This window comes from Anopheles coluzzii, chromosome 3 (genome assembly GCF_943734685.1).
Source record: "Anopheles coluzzii chromosome 3, AcolN3, whole genome shotgun sequence".
Lineage (NCBI taxonomy): Eukaryota > Metazoa > Arthropoda > Insecta > Diptera > Culicidae > Anopheles > Anopheles coluzzii.
In genome coordinates this window covers 81500692-81516987 of record NC_064671.1, presented here as the reverse complement: position 1 = coordinate 81516987, position 16296 = coordinate 81500692, and the positions used below count along the sequence as shown (strand labels likewise).

At 47.9% G+C, this 16296-nt stretch overlaps 2 protein-coding genes across 2 annotated transcripts; both read left to right on the top strand.

The window, feature by feature from the left end:
• The first annotated feature begins 726 nt into the window (after window positions 1-726).
• Window positions 727-6365, top strand: LOC120955539 (uncharacterized). The gene is made up of 3 exons (XM_040376501.2): window positions 727-1238; window positions 4211-4341; window positions 4466-6365. Exons 1-3 carry the CDS (start codon window positions 1140-1142, stop codon window positions 4581-4583), a joined length of 348 nt encoding a protein of 115 aa, XP_040232435.1. The 5' UTR covers window positions 727-1139; the 3' UTR covers window positions 4584-6365.
• A 3334-nt stretch (window positions 6366-9699) lies between these two features.
• On the top strand, window positions 9700-15364 carry LOC120956656 (protein HID1). Its single transcript, XM_040378317.2, has 4 exons — window positions 9700-10163; window positions 10576-11634; window positions 12123-12213; window positions 12786-15364. Exons 1-4 carry the CDS (start codon window positions 10098-10100, stop codon window positions 14282-14284), a joined length of 2715 nt encoding a protein of 904 aa, XP_040234251.2. The 5' UTR covers window positions 9700-10097; the 3' UTR covers window positions 14285-15364.
• The last annotated feature ends 932 nt before the right edge of the window (window positions 15365-16296 follow it).

Here is a 16296-nt window from a genome sequence, read left to right as displayed (position 1 = left end):
AATCATCCATCCCTGCGGCACAGTACTATGCCGGCGCTCGCCCTCACCCAATCTACACGTGCAACCAAGCACGTGATTCTAGCGTGCGTTTGGAATGCCCAAAGAGCCCGGGCGAGCCCGAAGGAACGGCAGGAGGCAGGAGCAGTACAGCACACAAATGCGGTGCGGTATGCGGCTACAACACCCCTGAAACACCCTGCCCCGTCCCGGTACTGCTTTACTCTTCGTCTCTGTCAGTTCCTCCGTTCCTCCTCTTCTTCCCCTGCGACCGGATAGAAGGTGCATCCACGCTTTGCCCCGATGCATTCTAATCTTCTTGTGAAACTGTGAATGAACGAAATCGGTTTTGTCGGCTTTTTCTTTCCCTTCTGTACCTTACCCTTCCCTGTAATTCCCTACCTTATATACCTGGCCCTTTCTCTCTCTCTCTCTCTCTCTCTCTCTCTCTCTCTCTCTCTCTCTCTTTCTCTCTCTTACTCCCAACCTTATGCACCTTGGGTTGCAATAAAGCAACAATAAAAAAACGGTTGTTCGAAAAGGAAAAAAACAGAGAGAGAGAGAGAGAGAGAGAGAGAGAGAGACAGATAGAGAGCGATAGAGAGACAGAGAGCGCGCAACGGGTGTGCTCTCGGGACCGTGCGTAACGCATGCCGACGGGCTACGCTCCCGCGTTGGTGCGCGCGCGAATGCCAGCTTCGGTGAGCACCCCGGGGGCCCGCATAAATTGTTCCGATCCGGACGCACGAAGCTCATTCGTGTGCCCTTCATCGAGACCGACGGTTGCTGTTTGGACCGGGGGAAAATCCGGCACTGTTCGAAAGGTAGCTTCGTAAACCCTTTGGCCGCTAACCAAGCGTATCAAACATTCTACTTTGGTGGCGCGATCGTGTGCGTTTCTTTCTCAAACAAAAGAAAAAAGCCATCAAGTGCATCGGCAAGTGTGACACAGTGGCAGGCCGTTTGCTCGAGGAAGAATAAAAGACAATTTTTTCGTGTCTTCAAGCTAATCTTGGAAGCGTAACGTTTCATCGACATTAAAGACATTCTCGAAAGTTGAGCTCCAAGCAGGTGCGAGAGCAATCGATCTATCGTGCAGTAAAAGATCGACCAAAGCGCAGTGACAGTTGAACGGTTCAGAAATGGCGCACAAACTAATATCGTGTAGTGCCTGTGTGCTGGTGGCGCTTTTCGTGCTGAGTGCAGTGAACGTATCAAGGCAGGCGTCGCTTTCGCTACGGGTAAGTGTCTATGGAATCCATTTTGTTTCAGGCAAACGACGTTCGCTCGCCGTGATCATGCTCACGTCGACACTAGTTAGTACACCTGTCAACACAAAAGAGCGTACATAATTATTCTTCTGACGTTAAAGCAGTTAAAGCGAAACCGATCTCCAAACCGATCATCAGCACCGAACCACCCTGTGCGCAAGAGTCCGTATCCCTGGTCATGTTCTTGACTTTGGCTTCAACGCAATAACCAATAACGCGGTGCGGTCTTGTCTTGTCCGTCCGATTCCCACCTCATTCCCGCGATCGCTCGCCGAAATATGCGTTGCGTGTTGCGTCCGATTTGTCTGACCTTCAGGATGATCCAATTCGACCCAAGCCAAAACAATCCCCTCCACGCTCGTGATTCTCGCCCGAAACCCCCACCAAAACCATCGGACCACCGTTTCGTCTTTCACGCTGCGAACATTAAGTCCTCCCCTTAACGGGTGTGTGCGTGTGTGCTGTTGGGCCGTTCTTATGTTTCATCAATTTGCTGCACCACTCTTCGGGTGCTTGTCGGAAATTTCCTGACGATCGCTTCAAAAAGCCGCCGGAAGAGGAGAGGGCAAGGCAAGGCAAAAAAAAAAAAACATCCACTCTCGCACGCATACCGACAGGACAGGCCCTTTCCTGTCCATTTAGTGTGCCGATGGTTTTCGGTAGCAAATTGGTTTATGTAATAGGGCCCCGTTCCCGCTGAGGGGGGGGGGGGAGGTACAAGGGGACTTCAATTGCTAAATTGGTGCGTCCACGAAATTGGACCCACCTCTTCAAGGTCCCTGGGGCGAAGAAGAAGAAGAAGAAAAACCACGGCTTTGTGGGGAAGATATTATCTGTGGCTCTGCGATGCATCGGTGCAGCAAAATGCATCGGAACAGCCCCTGCCCCTGCCAGCACAACCGACCGTTCAGTAGCTACACATTTCACAACTGATGCAATTGTAACCTTGAAATCTGGGCTTGGCCAGGAGGACTGGGGAAAAGCCAGCACAACAAGAAACGGTTGTGCGCTAAGAAAGGGCGACGCTCCATCGTAATCTGGTGCAACTGATAGCAAGGCTACCATTAGCTGCAAGACGTTGATTTCCAATATTTCCCTTCGCGCGGCTTCATTAGCAGTTAAACACCGTATTTACCGGTCATCATCATGACACACGGTAATAAGCTTCCGGAATTGGTTGCATCTAGAAATAATACCATTAGAGGCTCTTTTCACAGCTAATTAATGTTTCCTTGCTGTCGGTATAATACCTTTCCAAACGACATGCTAATGCTCCGTGTATCATTGGAGATTGAAAACACAATTTATTTCAAAGCAATTCCAATGTCATGAAATTTCCCAAGAAAAATCTCAGTCTTTCAGTCTTTCTACGGGGGGTAATGAAGGAGAGCATTGATACATCTTTGGTTCGATGCGCCCTCCGCATAGTACCAAGAAGTACAAATCGCTTACTGACAATCGCTCCACGCGACAACGAACTGCTACTAGACTGCGCTAGACAGTGCCAATAATTGGATAGCGTTCTGGGAACGTGTCATTCCTTATTAGAGACATGAGCGCCGCCAGAACGCAAGCGAAATTGATTCCAATTCTGACGAACTTGGCTGCACAGCATCAAAACTCTCCATCCAATCGCTGGAGGTGTTTTTTTTTTTCTTTTCGCACCGACTTTAACCTTCTTCATCTGTTACATTTTCATCATTTCATACTAAGAAACTGATAACCTTCTTACGGAGCGTTTCTTCGCTCCGACTCTTACAGACATTCCCCCCCCCCCCCCCCAACCCTGTGTGAGTGTGTCTATGCGTATTAGCAAGTTCACTAGCTTTTTGATTTTATTCCCATTGACTTGAGTGCCTTCGTACAGGGCCTGTAAGTATGCAGTAACGGATAGGAGAGAGAGAGAGACAAAAAAACTCCAATAAAAATGAAGAAATGCGGACAGCCTGCACGCCCTGCCCTATCAGTACACGTTTACTCATTCATTCATAAAGTGAAGAGTGTGGACTTGTTTACATCCTGCATTGGATGTGTGTGTATGTTTGTCGTGGCGTCTTGTTCCCCGACGACGCGTACGTATGCAAATAAGTGGCCCCTCTGCGGCTCATCTTACAACCTGGCACGCGGGTTGTCGCGCCACGCCACGTTTTATTGCTACATGCGTTGGTCGGTTGAGTACCTGAAACACGTCGCCACAATTTGATCACTTCGGATTTGGGGACTCTCTCGTTATATGAAACCTTTTAGCTAGGCGTCATCGATTTTTGAAGCATTGGATAGGGTACACTTGGAAGAGAAACCCAACGAGCGTACTTGCAGCACGCGTTCGCTAGACGCAACGCATTAGGTCCTCGCTGCATTGTGGGTCTGCAGATTCCGAAAGATCACGCTTGACCTAAGGGTGGGGACTAAGGGACCTTTGCGTGCGTCATCACTCGCGGACCGATCGGACGTTCGGTACAGAGGCGGCACGTTTGAGCATCCGATAGATCTGAACCGTGACCGCCACGGGGTGTTTACCATATTGATTTATAGCATTTACAGCGCCCGATGCTCTTGATGCGCGGCGCAAATGCTGCGTACTATTGGTGCGCGATAAGAAGGGCGCTCGTCCAAAGCAGGAAGTGAGTGGCGATGGATGGTTTGGCCTGGCAGGAACGCTAGGGCCTGTCCTTCTGCTTGCATATGTGTATGTGTGTGTGTTTATGGAAGGCACGAGACTTCCAAATGCACATGCTTGAACTCATTTATGCCGCGCGATGGGTCTAATCTGGGGTTTCAATCTTTCTTAGCGAGCAGTACTGTACTTCTGTGTAGTCTGGAGCCTCTGCTGTATTAAGAAGACTCACACATACACACACACACACTTCATTACCAAAGCGATTATCTCCAAGATGTTCCACGCAAGTATTAAATCAATGTTGCTTTGCTCTACTCTACAGGTCCTGTCACGTGGTGAGCGATCCGTGTTTAACCAAACGCACAGCAACAAGACGTGCGAAGGTAACACACCTTGCGGATGGGCAGTTTACACACCCGCGACAAGGGCGATCGATAGCTTCATGAAAAATACGTAAGTGTTTTGCACACTGAATGTTGTGCTGAGGGGATATTTACACATCACTTCCAACCTTATATTAACCTAATATCTTTGAACTCTTTATACCATTTTCTCCCTTTCCTACCCTTAACGCTAGGTGTGACTGCGAGAAGTTGAAGCAGTGCGTCCGAACGGACGACGATGTCTCGATCAGTGCGTACGTCTACCGCTGCCGGGAGCATCCGGCCAAGGCAAAGTCCGTGCCCGCGTCCTGAGCTGGTAAAAGCGATCCGATCGTGTGCTTCGAATGTCCACCGGTCGGCCAACGGCCAACACGCCGCAGGTTTGCTGGCCCGTGCCATCCCTGGACGCATGCGGGAGTGTGTATGCAAACTGTGTAATTACTTGTAACACCACCTAAATGCACTAACCATACTATTATTATACACACACACACACACACACTCACCCACATAAATATCTTTATAAAAGTTTAAATGCTGATTTCAATAGTGGAGAAAGCAAACGAAATCCAGGAAAGCTGAAAAAACACACCCATCCAGCGAGAGAAGGAGAGCGAAAGCGAAAGAGTTTGATGGTTAAAATATTTAAAATTTATTTATATTTGCTTGTTTAATCGTTTATCTCTTCAGAAAACAAAAACCAAATCTACGACTCATTGTTGCGTATCTGATATGTCTAATGTTCTTTTCTTTTTAAACATTCACCCCAACCAGCACGTCCTGTTAGCATTTTATGAACATGGTTTTATTTTTTTAATTATTATTATTATATTATACTTTCTTTATCGGTTAAGCTTAGAAGTTAGAGGCCTAAAATATGCTCACTTCGGTAGCTCACCTCGGAGAGAGCTTGGGTGGTAGATAGAAAATCCGTAAAGGTCCTTCCCAACTCATACACAGCCAACACAAATATGCTTGTAGAAAACGACGTCATATTGACGTTGTATATCTACCCCGCCAGTTCCGGTTCCAGTTACATCTCTGTTCCGATACGTCTCATACCGAAAAAGAAAAGAAAGTAAAACACATTTTACGCTCTGCACTCCGAACCTCAGCTCTCTCCGAAATGTGACTCAGAGGAACGTTTAAAATAGAAGAAAAACACTGTAGAAGTAGAGGAGCGAAACAAAAGTTGCTAAATAGCATCGGAGAAGCGGTAGCGTTAGCAGTACGGTGGTCCGTGGTTATAACAAAGGACGTTAAATAAAACCTCCCAATCTTTGGAAAAGACTTGATTAACTATATACATATGTATGCGATCGTCAAGGGGAAAGTAAAGAAAAGGAAATGCCTGCAGGGCACGATCGTCCGACGAAGAATGCGCACAAGCAAACACTCCCACATTGACGTACGATTAATGTAAACATATTTTAAAAATCAAACCCTCCCCCGTAAAAACACAACACAAAACATGCAAAACTCTAGAAAACTCTTTCTATATGCTCGCTCCAAAGAGGAGCACAACGAAAAAACAGAAAGGAAAAGCATGGCACGCCCAAAACAGACTCTACCCACTTTATAGCGTACTTCCCCTAATCCACGTGATCCCCGTACCGATCGGTCAGTTCAGCTCCCACTTTACTATGTTTCTGTTGTCTTGAAAAAGTTTCACGCGTACTTAAGGAAAACGGTGCAAATTAATTAATGATAAGCACGCTACGAAATGATCATAGTTTCGCCCAGTTTCACCATCCAGCCTTCAGGAAAACAATATTAGTGTAACAACACACCAACACCCATACATAAACATCCGTATCGCTTACATACACATACAGTATTGAAACATTTTTTCAACCATTAAAAGAAGAAACAAAACACAACAAGCAAAACCATAATTACGTATAATAAAGAAACATACAACAGTTCGTATTGCTACTCAAGATAAGTGTTTTGCTCAGAACCGGTATGCAACGATCAGCACGATCACTAAACGCTAGGCAGTAGTAGGACAGTATCCACTTCTAGGGGTCGATTGCTAATTGTGAAGAAGTATCAAAATGATGAAATAAACAGACCTAATCAGAAGCAGCTCTAGTCGCGTTTGTACCAACTTTTGTTTTGTAACGACAGGAACAAAAAAAACCAAAACCACAAATCCGAATGATACACAATCACAAGCAAAATGGGGAAGGGAAGACATCAACAACAACGTGGTGATAATTGTGCCGTTACATCGACACTTTGTTGCTTTGTTTTCAAACTACAGCGCAATAAACAACCATTTGTTTGCTACTTACTTGCTTCTTTAGTGTCGCTCTCTGTGTGTGGTTCTGTATTCGTATGCTCCATTCTAATCTATCGCATAAAAACGTGCGTACAGCTCTTCTTCCGGCGTTCCAGTAAATTCCAGTAAAGTTTAGTGTTTGGGGCGTTCGAACTTTTCCACAGTTTGTAGACGGCCACCACGCTACCACGAGATATTTACTACGCAGAATGAGATGATTCATGCCGCGTGCCCTATTGCGTAGCCTTGAAACGGCGATCACGGCAGCATCACGCAACCCACAACCCCGGTGACCGGTGATTAGAATCCTGCCCCCGGGACCACCCAGCCTGGGTGCTGCGGGTGTGCTAGCGTGACGATAAGAAAGGCAGACCCAGATTGTTGACCCGAATAGTGCGTTTGTTTGATGTACTGTGCGTACGTCCGTACTCGCGTTGGAGCGTTTTATTTTGTGAATGGCAGTTAAGAATTTGGGACCGATTTTTTAGGTGAATTTCTGGAGTTCCAGTGCTCAGAAGTTCCAGGATTCTGAAATTTGAGAATCTCGGCTACTCACCAGCTCAAGGTACTCTCGAGCAACTCGGCAAGTTCTTAGCTCCTAAATCGACAAGAATTTGCTGAATGACTTCATAACCCAATGCTCCAATGTCGGTTAATGCCCGCTTTTCACATCGGATCTACTTCGGCGACGCAGTTCAGCTCACGCGTGCCAGGACTTGGTCAACAAATCGGAGGACATCCGATTGGCGGTTCATAGCGAAACAAAACAAAAAAGAAGAAAGAAAAGCTCGTGCTACGCTCGTCCGGAACGTCCTATCGGCCAGTTATGCTGCTACACCAGGTTTTGATGGACAGCTTGGAAGGGACGTGTCATAGCATCATCGATCAGTCACTATCGCGTGCGGCTCGCGCTCTTCTGCTCCGATAATGATGATGACGATGCATCGGTGGGACGGGTGCTGATGGTACATGATGATCAGGGGATATTGTGAAACGTTTCCACTTCTGCTACTCATCTGTGATTGCTACTATCAGCGGCGAGTGTAGTACAGAATGCATACGCCGTTGTGCTTCATTGACGTAGTTAGCGCCTGCAAGCACAGGACCAAAGTGCGTTAGTCGCACTACCCAGCACTACTATTGCGTCATGCTAGTTGCAATAAGCCGCAAGATCGCGCTTTGTCCTGGTACGTTTTGCAGCAAAAATCAATAATAAAACATCGCTAGGTTTTGGAATATCAGCGCGGTCCGGGCCTAATCAGTGTACCCGTGGCGAGGTCATTGGAATGGGTGCCGTCTCCTGGTGGACTGATGCTCCCTGGGCTCGGCAATTTGGGTGAATAACACAAACACTACGAGTGTTTTGTAGATAACATTTTTGTTGATTGGTGCAAAAATTCATTCAAGAAATAAATGTCGGCCCACGATGCACTTGGGGTTGCCTTTAGGATGCCGCGAAGTGAGAGGTACTTGATGCACACTGGACAATATGGCTAGGGCAATTGCTGCAGATGGACAAAATTTATGTAAGAAAAAAATTCTATTATTTATAATTAGAAGAAAAAAAATTGAAGCTTTGAATCGTCCCTTGTTAAAAAATATATTTTTAAATCAAATTGTGATCAGATTTCACCAACGGAATAAATGTATTAAACGATTACTACACGAGATCTAAACGACTCAATCTCTTAGTTTAAAAGGAATCCTACAAAACTCCGTTAAGTAGCCGCTAAATATCTTGAGAATTTGAAAAATATCTAAAAAAGTAGACTTAAAATGTTCCGATCATTTAGATTGCTCCAACTTATGAAAATCAACAAACCGTTCCGAAAAAATCAATACTTCCGACAGTTTCGATCGTTCTAACGATTCCGATCCTGTTCATTCCAATCGACTTCGATTCCAGCGATGGCTCTGGATGACTCCGACTCCGAATGACTACGACTCCTAACGAAAGTTGGCAAAAATTCGGAGTCAACTCCAATCAGACTCCGATAATTTCGGAAATCGACTCCGGATGGTAGGTTCGTCCAGAGTAGTAATTTGCTCTTTGGAGCCCACCAAAGACCGATTCCGACTTAGGCAAAATGGGAAGCACTAGTACCGTTCGGAGTCGTAGTCGTTCGGAGACGTCCCGAGCCAGAGTCGCCTCGAGTCGTTCGGAATCGTCCTGAGTCGCCCGAAGTCGTTCGGAGTCGTTCGAAATCGGCCAGTATTCACAGGCTGAAACAAAGGCCTATATACGAAGTGCACGTGCAAAGTGAAAGACAAAAAACATAACGAAATGAAATGCCTGATAATAAGCACATTGCACCAGACGGCTCCAACCGACTCCGGTCGACTCCGATCAACTCTGGACGACTCTGGACGACTCTGGGCAACTCCTCCATAAGGACAAAAGTCTCTTTAAGCCTTTTGACAGACAGACAGATCTCCAGACCAGAACTCCAGATAACTCCGTACGAGTCGCAATCGGACTAATAATAGTCGGAGACGGATCCGAGTCGTGCATGCGCTTCAGAGAGCACATCACTACTCCGGACGGCTCCGGATAATGCTGGTCGGACCGAAATACCTTTCGGAGTTGGTTTTGAAATTTTTGGAGTCGGATTTGGAAAGGCAACCAGCAAAAAAGCTGGTGACTCCATCTGTCTAGCCAGTAGAGCTTTCATCGTTTTGATAGCTTTCACCTTCACTCTGCACTGTTGTAGGGCTTCGCAGAGATGTTATGCATCGCTAGAAATGGAACGGAAACGTAAATTGAAGGTAGGATATCATACAAATTGGCTGCTCTTTCATGTCATGGCATGTACTCGCTAAATCTAGCTAAATCTATCAAACGAAACAAGAAACTCATATTTTAGTCAGCCCCGAAGCTCCTTTGTGGTTCCATGTTGCCCTAAAGCAGCCTCTAACCATCGAAGAAAGCCACATGTTTGCTCGGTGCTGCGTGAAAAAGACCATTTAATCGTATTTATTTTTTCACATGCTTTTTAATGTAGTTTTTTGTTGTTGTATACATACTCTAATTGATTAAAAGAACTATATTTTAAAATAATAAAACATATTTTTAGAAAATGTCATTAAAATCTCTTGCAATCATGGAGACCGCCCACTGTTCGGCCCGCCGTCTTCGTGTTGTGTCTGCAACGTCAAACCAATGTTCAATGTATTCGTGCGCTGCTGCTGGCAAAGTGTATAGTTTTTCACCGTTTTCCAGTTAATTTCCACACACTTTGGCACGGTTTTCCTTGGTGGTCAGCACATCCGTCCTGGTGTGTTGTTTGTTTGGCGTGTAGGTTAAAGTTTACCCATTCATTGTACGCCGCCGGAAGCGGTCGAAACAAAAACACTGCCCAGTTCGGAAAAGAATTGGCTTGGCCGCTCTCCTCTTTGTGTGAAGAAAAATCGTCATTTTTCCTGCTGCCCCGCTGAACCAGTGATCCAATGACGAAGGGAGGCCGCAAGGGTTAGGAAAGGGGGTTCCATTGTTTTACCATTCCAGTGTCCGTGGCAGAAGGAGCAGCCACAACAGCAACATAATGGGCAACACGGACACGAAGCTGAACTTTCGCAAAGCAATCGTTCAGCTGACGAGCAAAAGTCAGGTGAGGTGTAATGTTGTGTTACATTGTAGCTGGCGAAGAATTGTTGCAAAAAAAAAGAGGAAAAAACTATGCTCTGCCAGAAGGTTAAAAAAGTTTCAAATTTCGCGGGTTCGAACACAGCTCGTTGGCGACGTAAGCGTGCTGGCAGAGCTTTGTTTTTTGCTGGTGGCAACGCGGTTGATTTTACGGTGTGCTTTTATTGACCCACTGGCCTAACATATGTTTTTCTGTTCTTCTTTCCTTTTCCTCCACACGCTCGGCACGATCTGCCACCGACCGCCGTCATCGCCCACACATTTGCGCAACGCAACCGCGGACCGCGTCATCACAATCATCGTCTTTATTATCGTTGCAAACACCCCAAACCACACACACACACTCGCACACACCGGAACGTCCCCCCGCCCCACAGCCGATCGATGCGAGTGATGACGCATTTTGGGAGCAGTTCTGGTGCGAACACAACACCCCGGTGCAGGACGTGTTTGCGCTGGTGCCGGCAAACGAGATACGCAAGGTGCGCGACGTGATGCCGACGAATCTGGCCACGCTCTGCTACAAAGCGACCGAGCGGATGATCCGTGCGGTGGACAACAGCTGCCGGACGCAGGGCGAACAGCAGACGGTGCTGAACTGTGTCCGGCTGCTGACGCGCATCCTGCCCTACGTGTTCGAGGACGTCCAGTGGAAGGACTTCTTCTGGTCGTCGCTACCGTCGGGCAGCGGCGGCAGCAGCGAGAAGGAGGAGCCCGGCTCGGTACCGCTCGCCCAGAGTCTGCTCAATGCGATCTGCGATCTGCTCTTCTGTCCCGACTTTACCGTCGTGGGGTACCGCAAATCGGGCCCGGAAAAGGCGGAGGAGCTTAACTCGATCGACAGCTGCGAGTACATCTGGGAGGCGGGCGTCGGCTTCGCCCAGTCGCCGCCGTGCAACGGCAGCATGGATGCGCGGCGCACCGAGCTGCTGAAGCTGCTGCTGACCTGCTTCAGCGAGACGATGTACCGTCCGCCGACGGCGAGCGACGAGCCGAACCGGTGGATTGTGCACTTTACCAGCGCGGACAATCGGCACGCGCTGCCCCTGTTTACGTCGCTGCTGAACACGGTCTGTGCGTACGATCCGGTCGGGATCGGGGTGCCGTACAACCATCTGCTGTTTACCGACACGCTCGAGCCGCTGGTGGAGGTGTGCCTGCAGATACTGATCGTGACGCTCGACCATGACATCACGAGTAATGGGCCGGCACAGTCGTCGGCGTACATACACGATGACAGCACGATCGCGGACAATCTGTTTATCAACTATCTGTCCCGCATCCATCGGGACGATGATTTTCAGTTCATCCTGAAGGGGGTGACCCGGCTGCTGAACAATCCGCTCGTGCAGAGCTATCTGCCGAACTCGACCAAGCGGCTGCACTGTCACCAGGAGCTGCTGGTGTTCTTCTGGAAGATTTGTGACTACAATAAGGTAAATAAGAGCGGCGTTCGATTGTTCGTGTGTTTAGTTTTCATTTGGAATTTTGAAGATATGCTTAATTTGTCACAGGACATGACTTATGCTCACTGCCTTACAGTACGTGAACTAGACTATGATACCGCAACAGGTCTGTGTGAGAGGTTCAATCAATCAACCTGTTAATTTAGTTTATCATAATGAAATGATGTTTATCCTATCGAAGAAGATTGTAATGAAATGACTCACGGTCCTAAAGACGACAATTATCACTTGAACATCACTTGATCCAGAGAACTTGCAAAGATTTGAAGATTCATGAATATTTTGAATCCTATCACAGTTTTGGTTCTTCATACTTTTTACACGAAACGGATTTGTACTGTTGAAACATAATTATTTTCGAAATTATATTACGTTTTATTGTGCCGTTGAAGGGTTACTGACCTTTTAACTCCATTCACAATTATCTAATTTTCACTTTTTTATCTTGTTCTTTGCAGAAATTCCTCTACTTTGTGCTGAAAAGCAGTGACGTGCTGGATATACTGGTGCCGATACTCTACCATCTCAACGATTCGCGCGCTGATCAGTGTAAGTAAACTAGTGATGGGTTAAAATGAAATGTTCGTAGGAATCGATTCCAGAAAGTAGGTCCGGAATCAGTTTCCGGAATCGGAATCGGCTTCGAAACGGAATCGGGTTCGGCATTTCCATAAGAATAGGCGTTTGGGTCCAATGATGCTCTGTATTGGATTCATGCTCTGCCACAAAGAATCAAAATTGACTTGTAAACGATTCATTCTCTTGGAAATGTTCGGACTGATTTTGCTTCGAAAACTTCTTATTTAAATTCACTTCACTGAATCTCATTCCGGAGCTAATTCCGATTCTGAAGTCAATTCTGATTACCTTTTTTGAAGCAAATTGCGATTCCCAGGTCGATTCCGATTCCGGAGCCGATTTCGATCACAGAATCGGCTCCAACTCCGGAATCGGCTCCGAAGTCAACTCCGGAATCGGCTCCGGAGCCGATTTCGGAGTCGATTCCACCACCAGAATCGGCTCGGAAATTGATTCCGAACACAGAATCGGAATCGGGTAGGTCCGATTCCGAGCTTCCATCACTCAAGTAAACCTCTAACCTCATCCTTTACTCCCCTCAGCACGCGTTGGCCTGATGCATATCGGCGTGTTCATACTGCTGCTGCTTTCCGGCGAGCGTAACTTTGGCGTGCGGCTAAACAAACCCTACACCGCGACCGTCCCGATGGACATACCCGTGTTTACCGGCACGCATGCCGATCTGCTCATTACCGTGTTTCACAAAATCATTGCCACCGGCCATCAGCGACTGCAGCCCCTGTTCGACTGTCTGCTAACGATTCTCGTCAACGTGTCGCCGTACTTGAAGACGCTCTCGATGGTGGCGAGCATCAAGCTGCTCCATCTGCTGGAAGCGTTCAGCACGCCCTGGTTCCTGTACTCGGCCCCGTCGAACCATCATCTCGTGTTTTTCCTGCTGGAAATCTTCAACAACATCATCCAGTACCAGTTCGACGGCAACTCGAACCTGGTGTACACGATCATCCGCAAGCGGCAGGTGTTTCACGCGCTTGCCAATCTGCCGACCGATGCCGCCGGTATTGCGCGATGTCTGAGCAATCGGAAGGGAGGTGCTGGTGGTGGTGGTGCCGGTGGCCGTATGGTTGGCTCTAGTCATGGGTCGGCGTCTTCCGGCTCGAGAAGTCTTGCCGGGCACGATGATGATGCGGCTGACTATCAGCAGCGGAAAGCCGCCCTTACGGCGCCCGGAGCGGCTGCTGCTGGTGGCGATGAGAGTGGTGGCGAAGAAGGGGGAGACCGTAGCATCGTGACACGCACCGGGCGGCTCGGTTTGCGCGAGCCGGACGTTGGCGGAGCGGCGGGTGAGCGTGAGCATGGTACCGTAACGGGCGATGAGGACGCACGGAGCGACATCGTGGAAGAATCGATGGAAGGTTCGCACCCGGCGCAGGAAGCCGAACCGGGCACGCTGAAGGCCACGCTGCTCGATACACCGAATCTGGCTCAAATTACGGAGCGCGAGTCGGCGCACCCGACCGATCTCGCTAGTCCCACGTCACCGTCGGTGGGGGGCGACGGTGCTGAGCCGCTCGGAAAGCCGAACGTCGGCAGCGACGAGGAGGAGCCGGAAGCGAACGGTGCCACGCGCAAGGGAGCGGACGAGCCGTCGAGCAAGACACCGTCGCCGCTGCGGCGGGCCGTCGCACAGCGCGGCAGCCTGCGGGTGACGCCCGCGCCCGTGCACGGCAACCAGGTGAAGCAGTGGCAACCGACCCCGGAGTGGGTACAGTCCTGGCGCTCGAAGCTGCCGCTGCAAACGATCATGCGCCTGCTGCAGGTGCTGGTACCCCAGGTGGAAAAGATCTGCATCGACAAGGGCCTTACCGACGAGTCGGAGATACTGAAGTTTCTGCAGCACGGTACGCTGGTGGGGCTGCTGCCGGTACCGCACCCGATCCTGATCCGCAAGTACCAGGCGAACGGGGGCACGACCGCCTGGTTCCGCACGTACATGTGGGGCGTGATCTATCTGCGCAACGTCGATCCGGCCGTCTGGTACGACACGGAGGTGAAGCTGTTCGAGATACAGCGCGTCTAGGTGCCGAGAGGAGTCTAGGTTCGTCGTTTGGTAAGCAGCAAGCTAGCAAAGTTTCTTATTTCCCCCTCGTACTAACCAAAAACAAAACACAAAATCCTCTCACACTCATCTTCATGCTCATCAATGTGTGTACGCTTTACTAACACATTTCGCTTTACAGTACTGAAGGTTTTGGAGGAGAATGAAGATGCCTTGAGAATGTAGCGTAGAGAGAGAGAGAGAGAGAGAGAGAGAAAGATAGTAGAAGAATAGTGAAGCAGCAGCAAACGAGGATAGGGTTATTTCACCCTTCTATCCCGACCCCATCTGACCGACCATTCCGTCTAAGTCATTTCAGAATATCTTAAACACACGATAAACGAAAAAAGAAACTAAAACAAGTAAGATAATCTGTAAACAAAACTAGAAAATGTATCGCTAAGTATATGAACGTCTCGCTTCTACTTCCTAAAATTCTTTTAAAAACTACGTTCCTTTTTTAACGGTTTGCATCGGTTTCGTTGTCGCATAAGCATACTACACCGGAAGAGCTTTAATGTAGTTGAATCCTCTATAAAATCGTGCTCCTCTCGCCATTTCCTCCCTTTTTTGCTGCTATTTTTGTTATTGCTGCCAATAACCTTTTATAATATATCGACGTGAGTAAAAATAATCGCTATAAACTTTGTACAAGAGAAAGAGAGGCTTTGATAAAAAAACAATAGGCACGGCATATTCGTGTGAAGCAAAAGTGTGCAAACTTTAAAGCATCCCGTTAACGTAAGAGAACGTAGCGCAGGACGTGTGTTAAAAGGAAGGTCAGGGTAAATGTGTGTAGACGCAAGGGCCAAGGGCGAGAGGGCAATGAAACAAACGAGGGAGACGTGCAAATGGACGTATTAGGGTTAACACCACATATTTGCTGACCGTAAAGTAACTTAAAACCAATCAAATCCATATAAACAGACAACAATATTAAAATATACACAAACTCTTATAATATTTATGCGCGTGTCGAGTGAGTGAGAGCGAAAAAGGGACCACACGGTGGTTCCACATTTCATCCTCTTGCTTTGGCACGGCAAGACTGTGTTAAATCAATCAATTTGCCTGTTTTAATATGGACGAAAATATTGAGAATCGCCTTCATTTCATCCACGCCTTCGTAGATTAGTTTATTTTTCATTGAATAAGTTTTAAATTTGGATATAAAAAAGTCGCATGGTCTAGTCCGGATTTGAACTCGTGAATGATGGTGACAGATGTGGAAAAATGATGTAAAAGCAATTTTAAATGTGTTTAAAATATGATAAAAATGTTTTTCCCCTTAGCAACCGGCAGCAAAAAGATTACAGTGTGACTTTATTGGTCGGGCTGGCACTGGCAGTCCACTCCGGGACGCGATCCCACTACTGCTTGCCGCGGAGACTCTTAGCTGCTGGTTTTCACCCCTCGCTCGGTGTGTCTCTCCTTAGCCAACCTGAATGTCTCGGACTCCTCCGTGACACCCATATTGACGGCCAGCTTAGTGCGGACGCCCCGTCAACATGGCCTGGTCCAGCACACAGGACTCCCGCCCTCAAATCAGTCCGTAATCCGACCCACGAGTAGCCGCGTTACAGGAGACGCCACGCTCCCGGTCGAAAGAGGGTGCGTTAAAACTCGTACCGCTTCTTCTCGGCATCGCGGTGCGTGCGTCGGCAATAGGGGGTAGCGAGACTACCCCGTACGTTCGCTCTCGCTCGCGTTGTGTGTCTATTTTTAGAAACAAACCACGGTGGTGCCCTCTATTGGGAGGATTGGTCGGCAAGCGAGCTCGTGTGCAAATGTTGTTAGATTGCATGCAAGCACAGCTGCTCTCGATTATCCATGCCAATAGTAGTTGTTATAAAACTGATGTTAAGATTTTAAACATCGTGTCATACAGAACCGTATAACGGATTTGAATCCCTTTCCAGAATTTGTACGTTTTACGCAGCAAAAACTACTTAAATGTCAGAACATTGGTTAATGTTTAACTTAAACTCTTACTT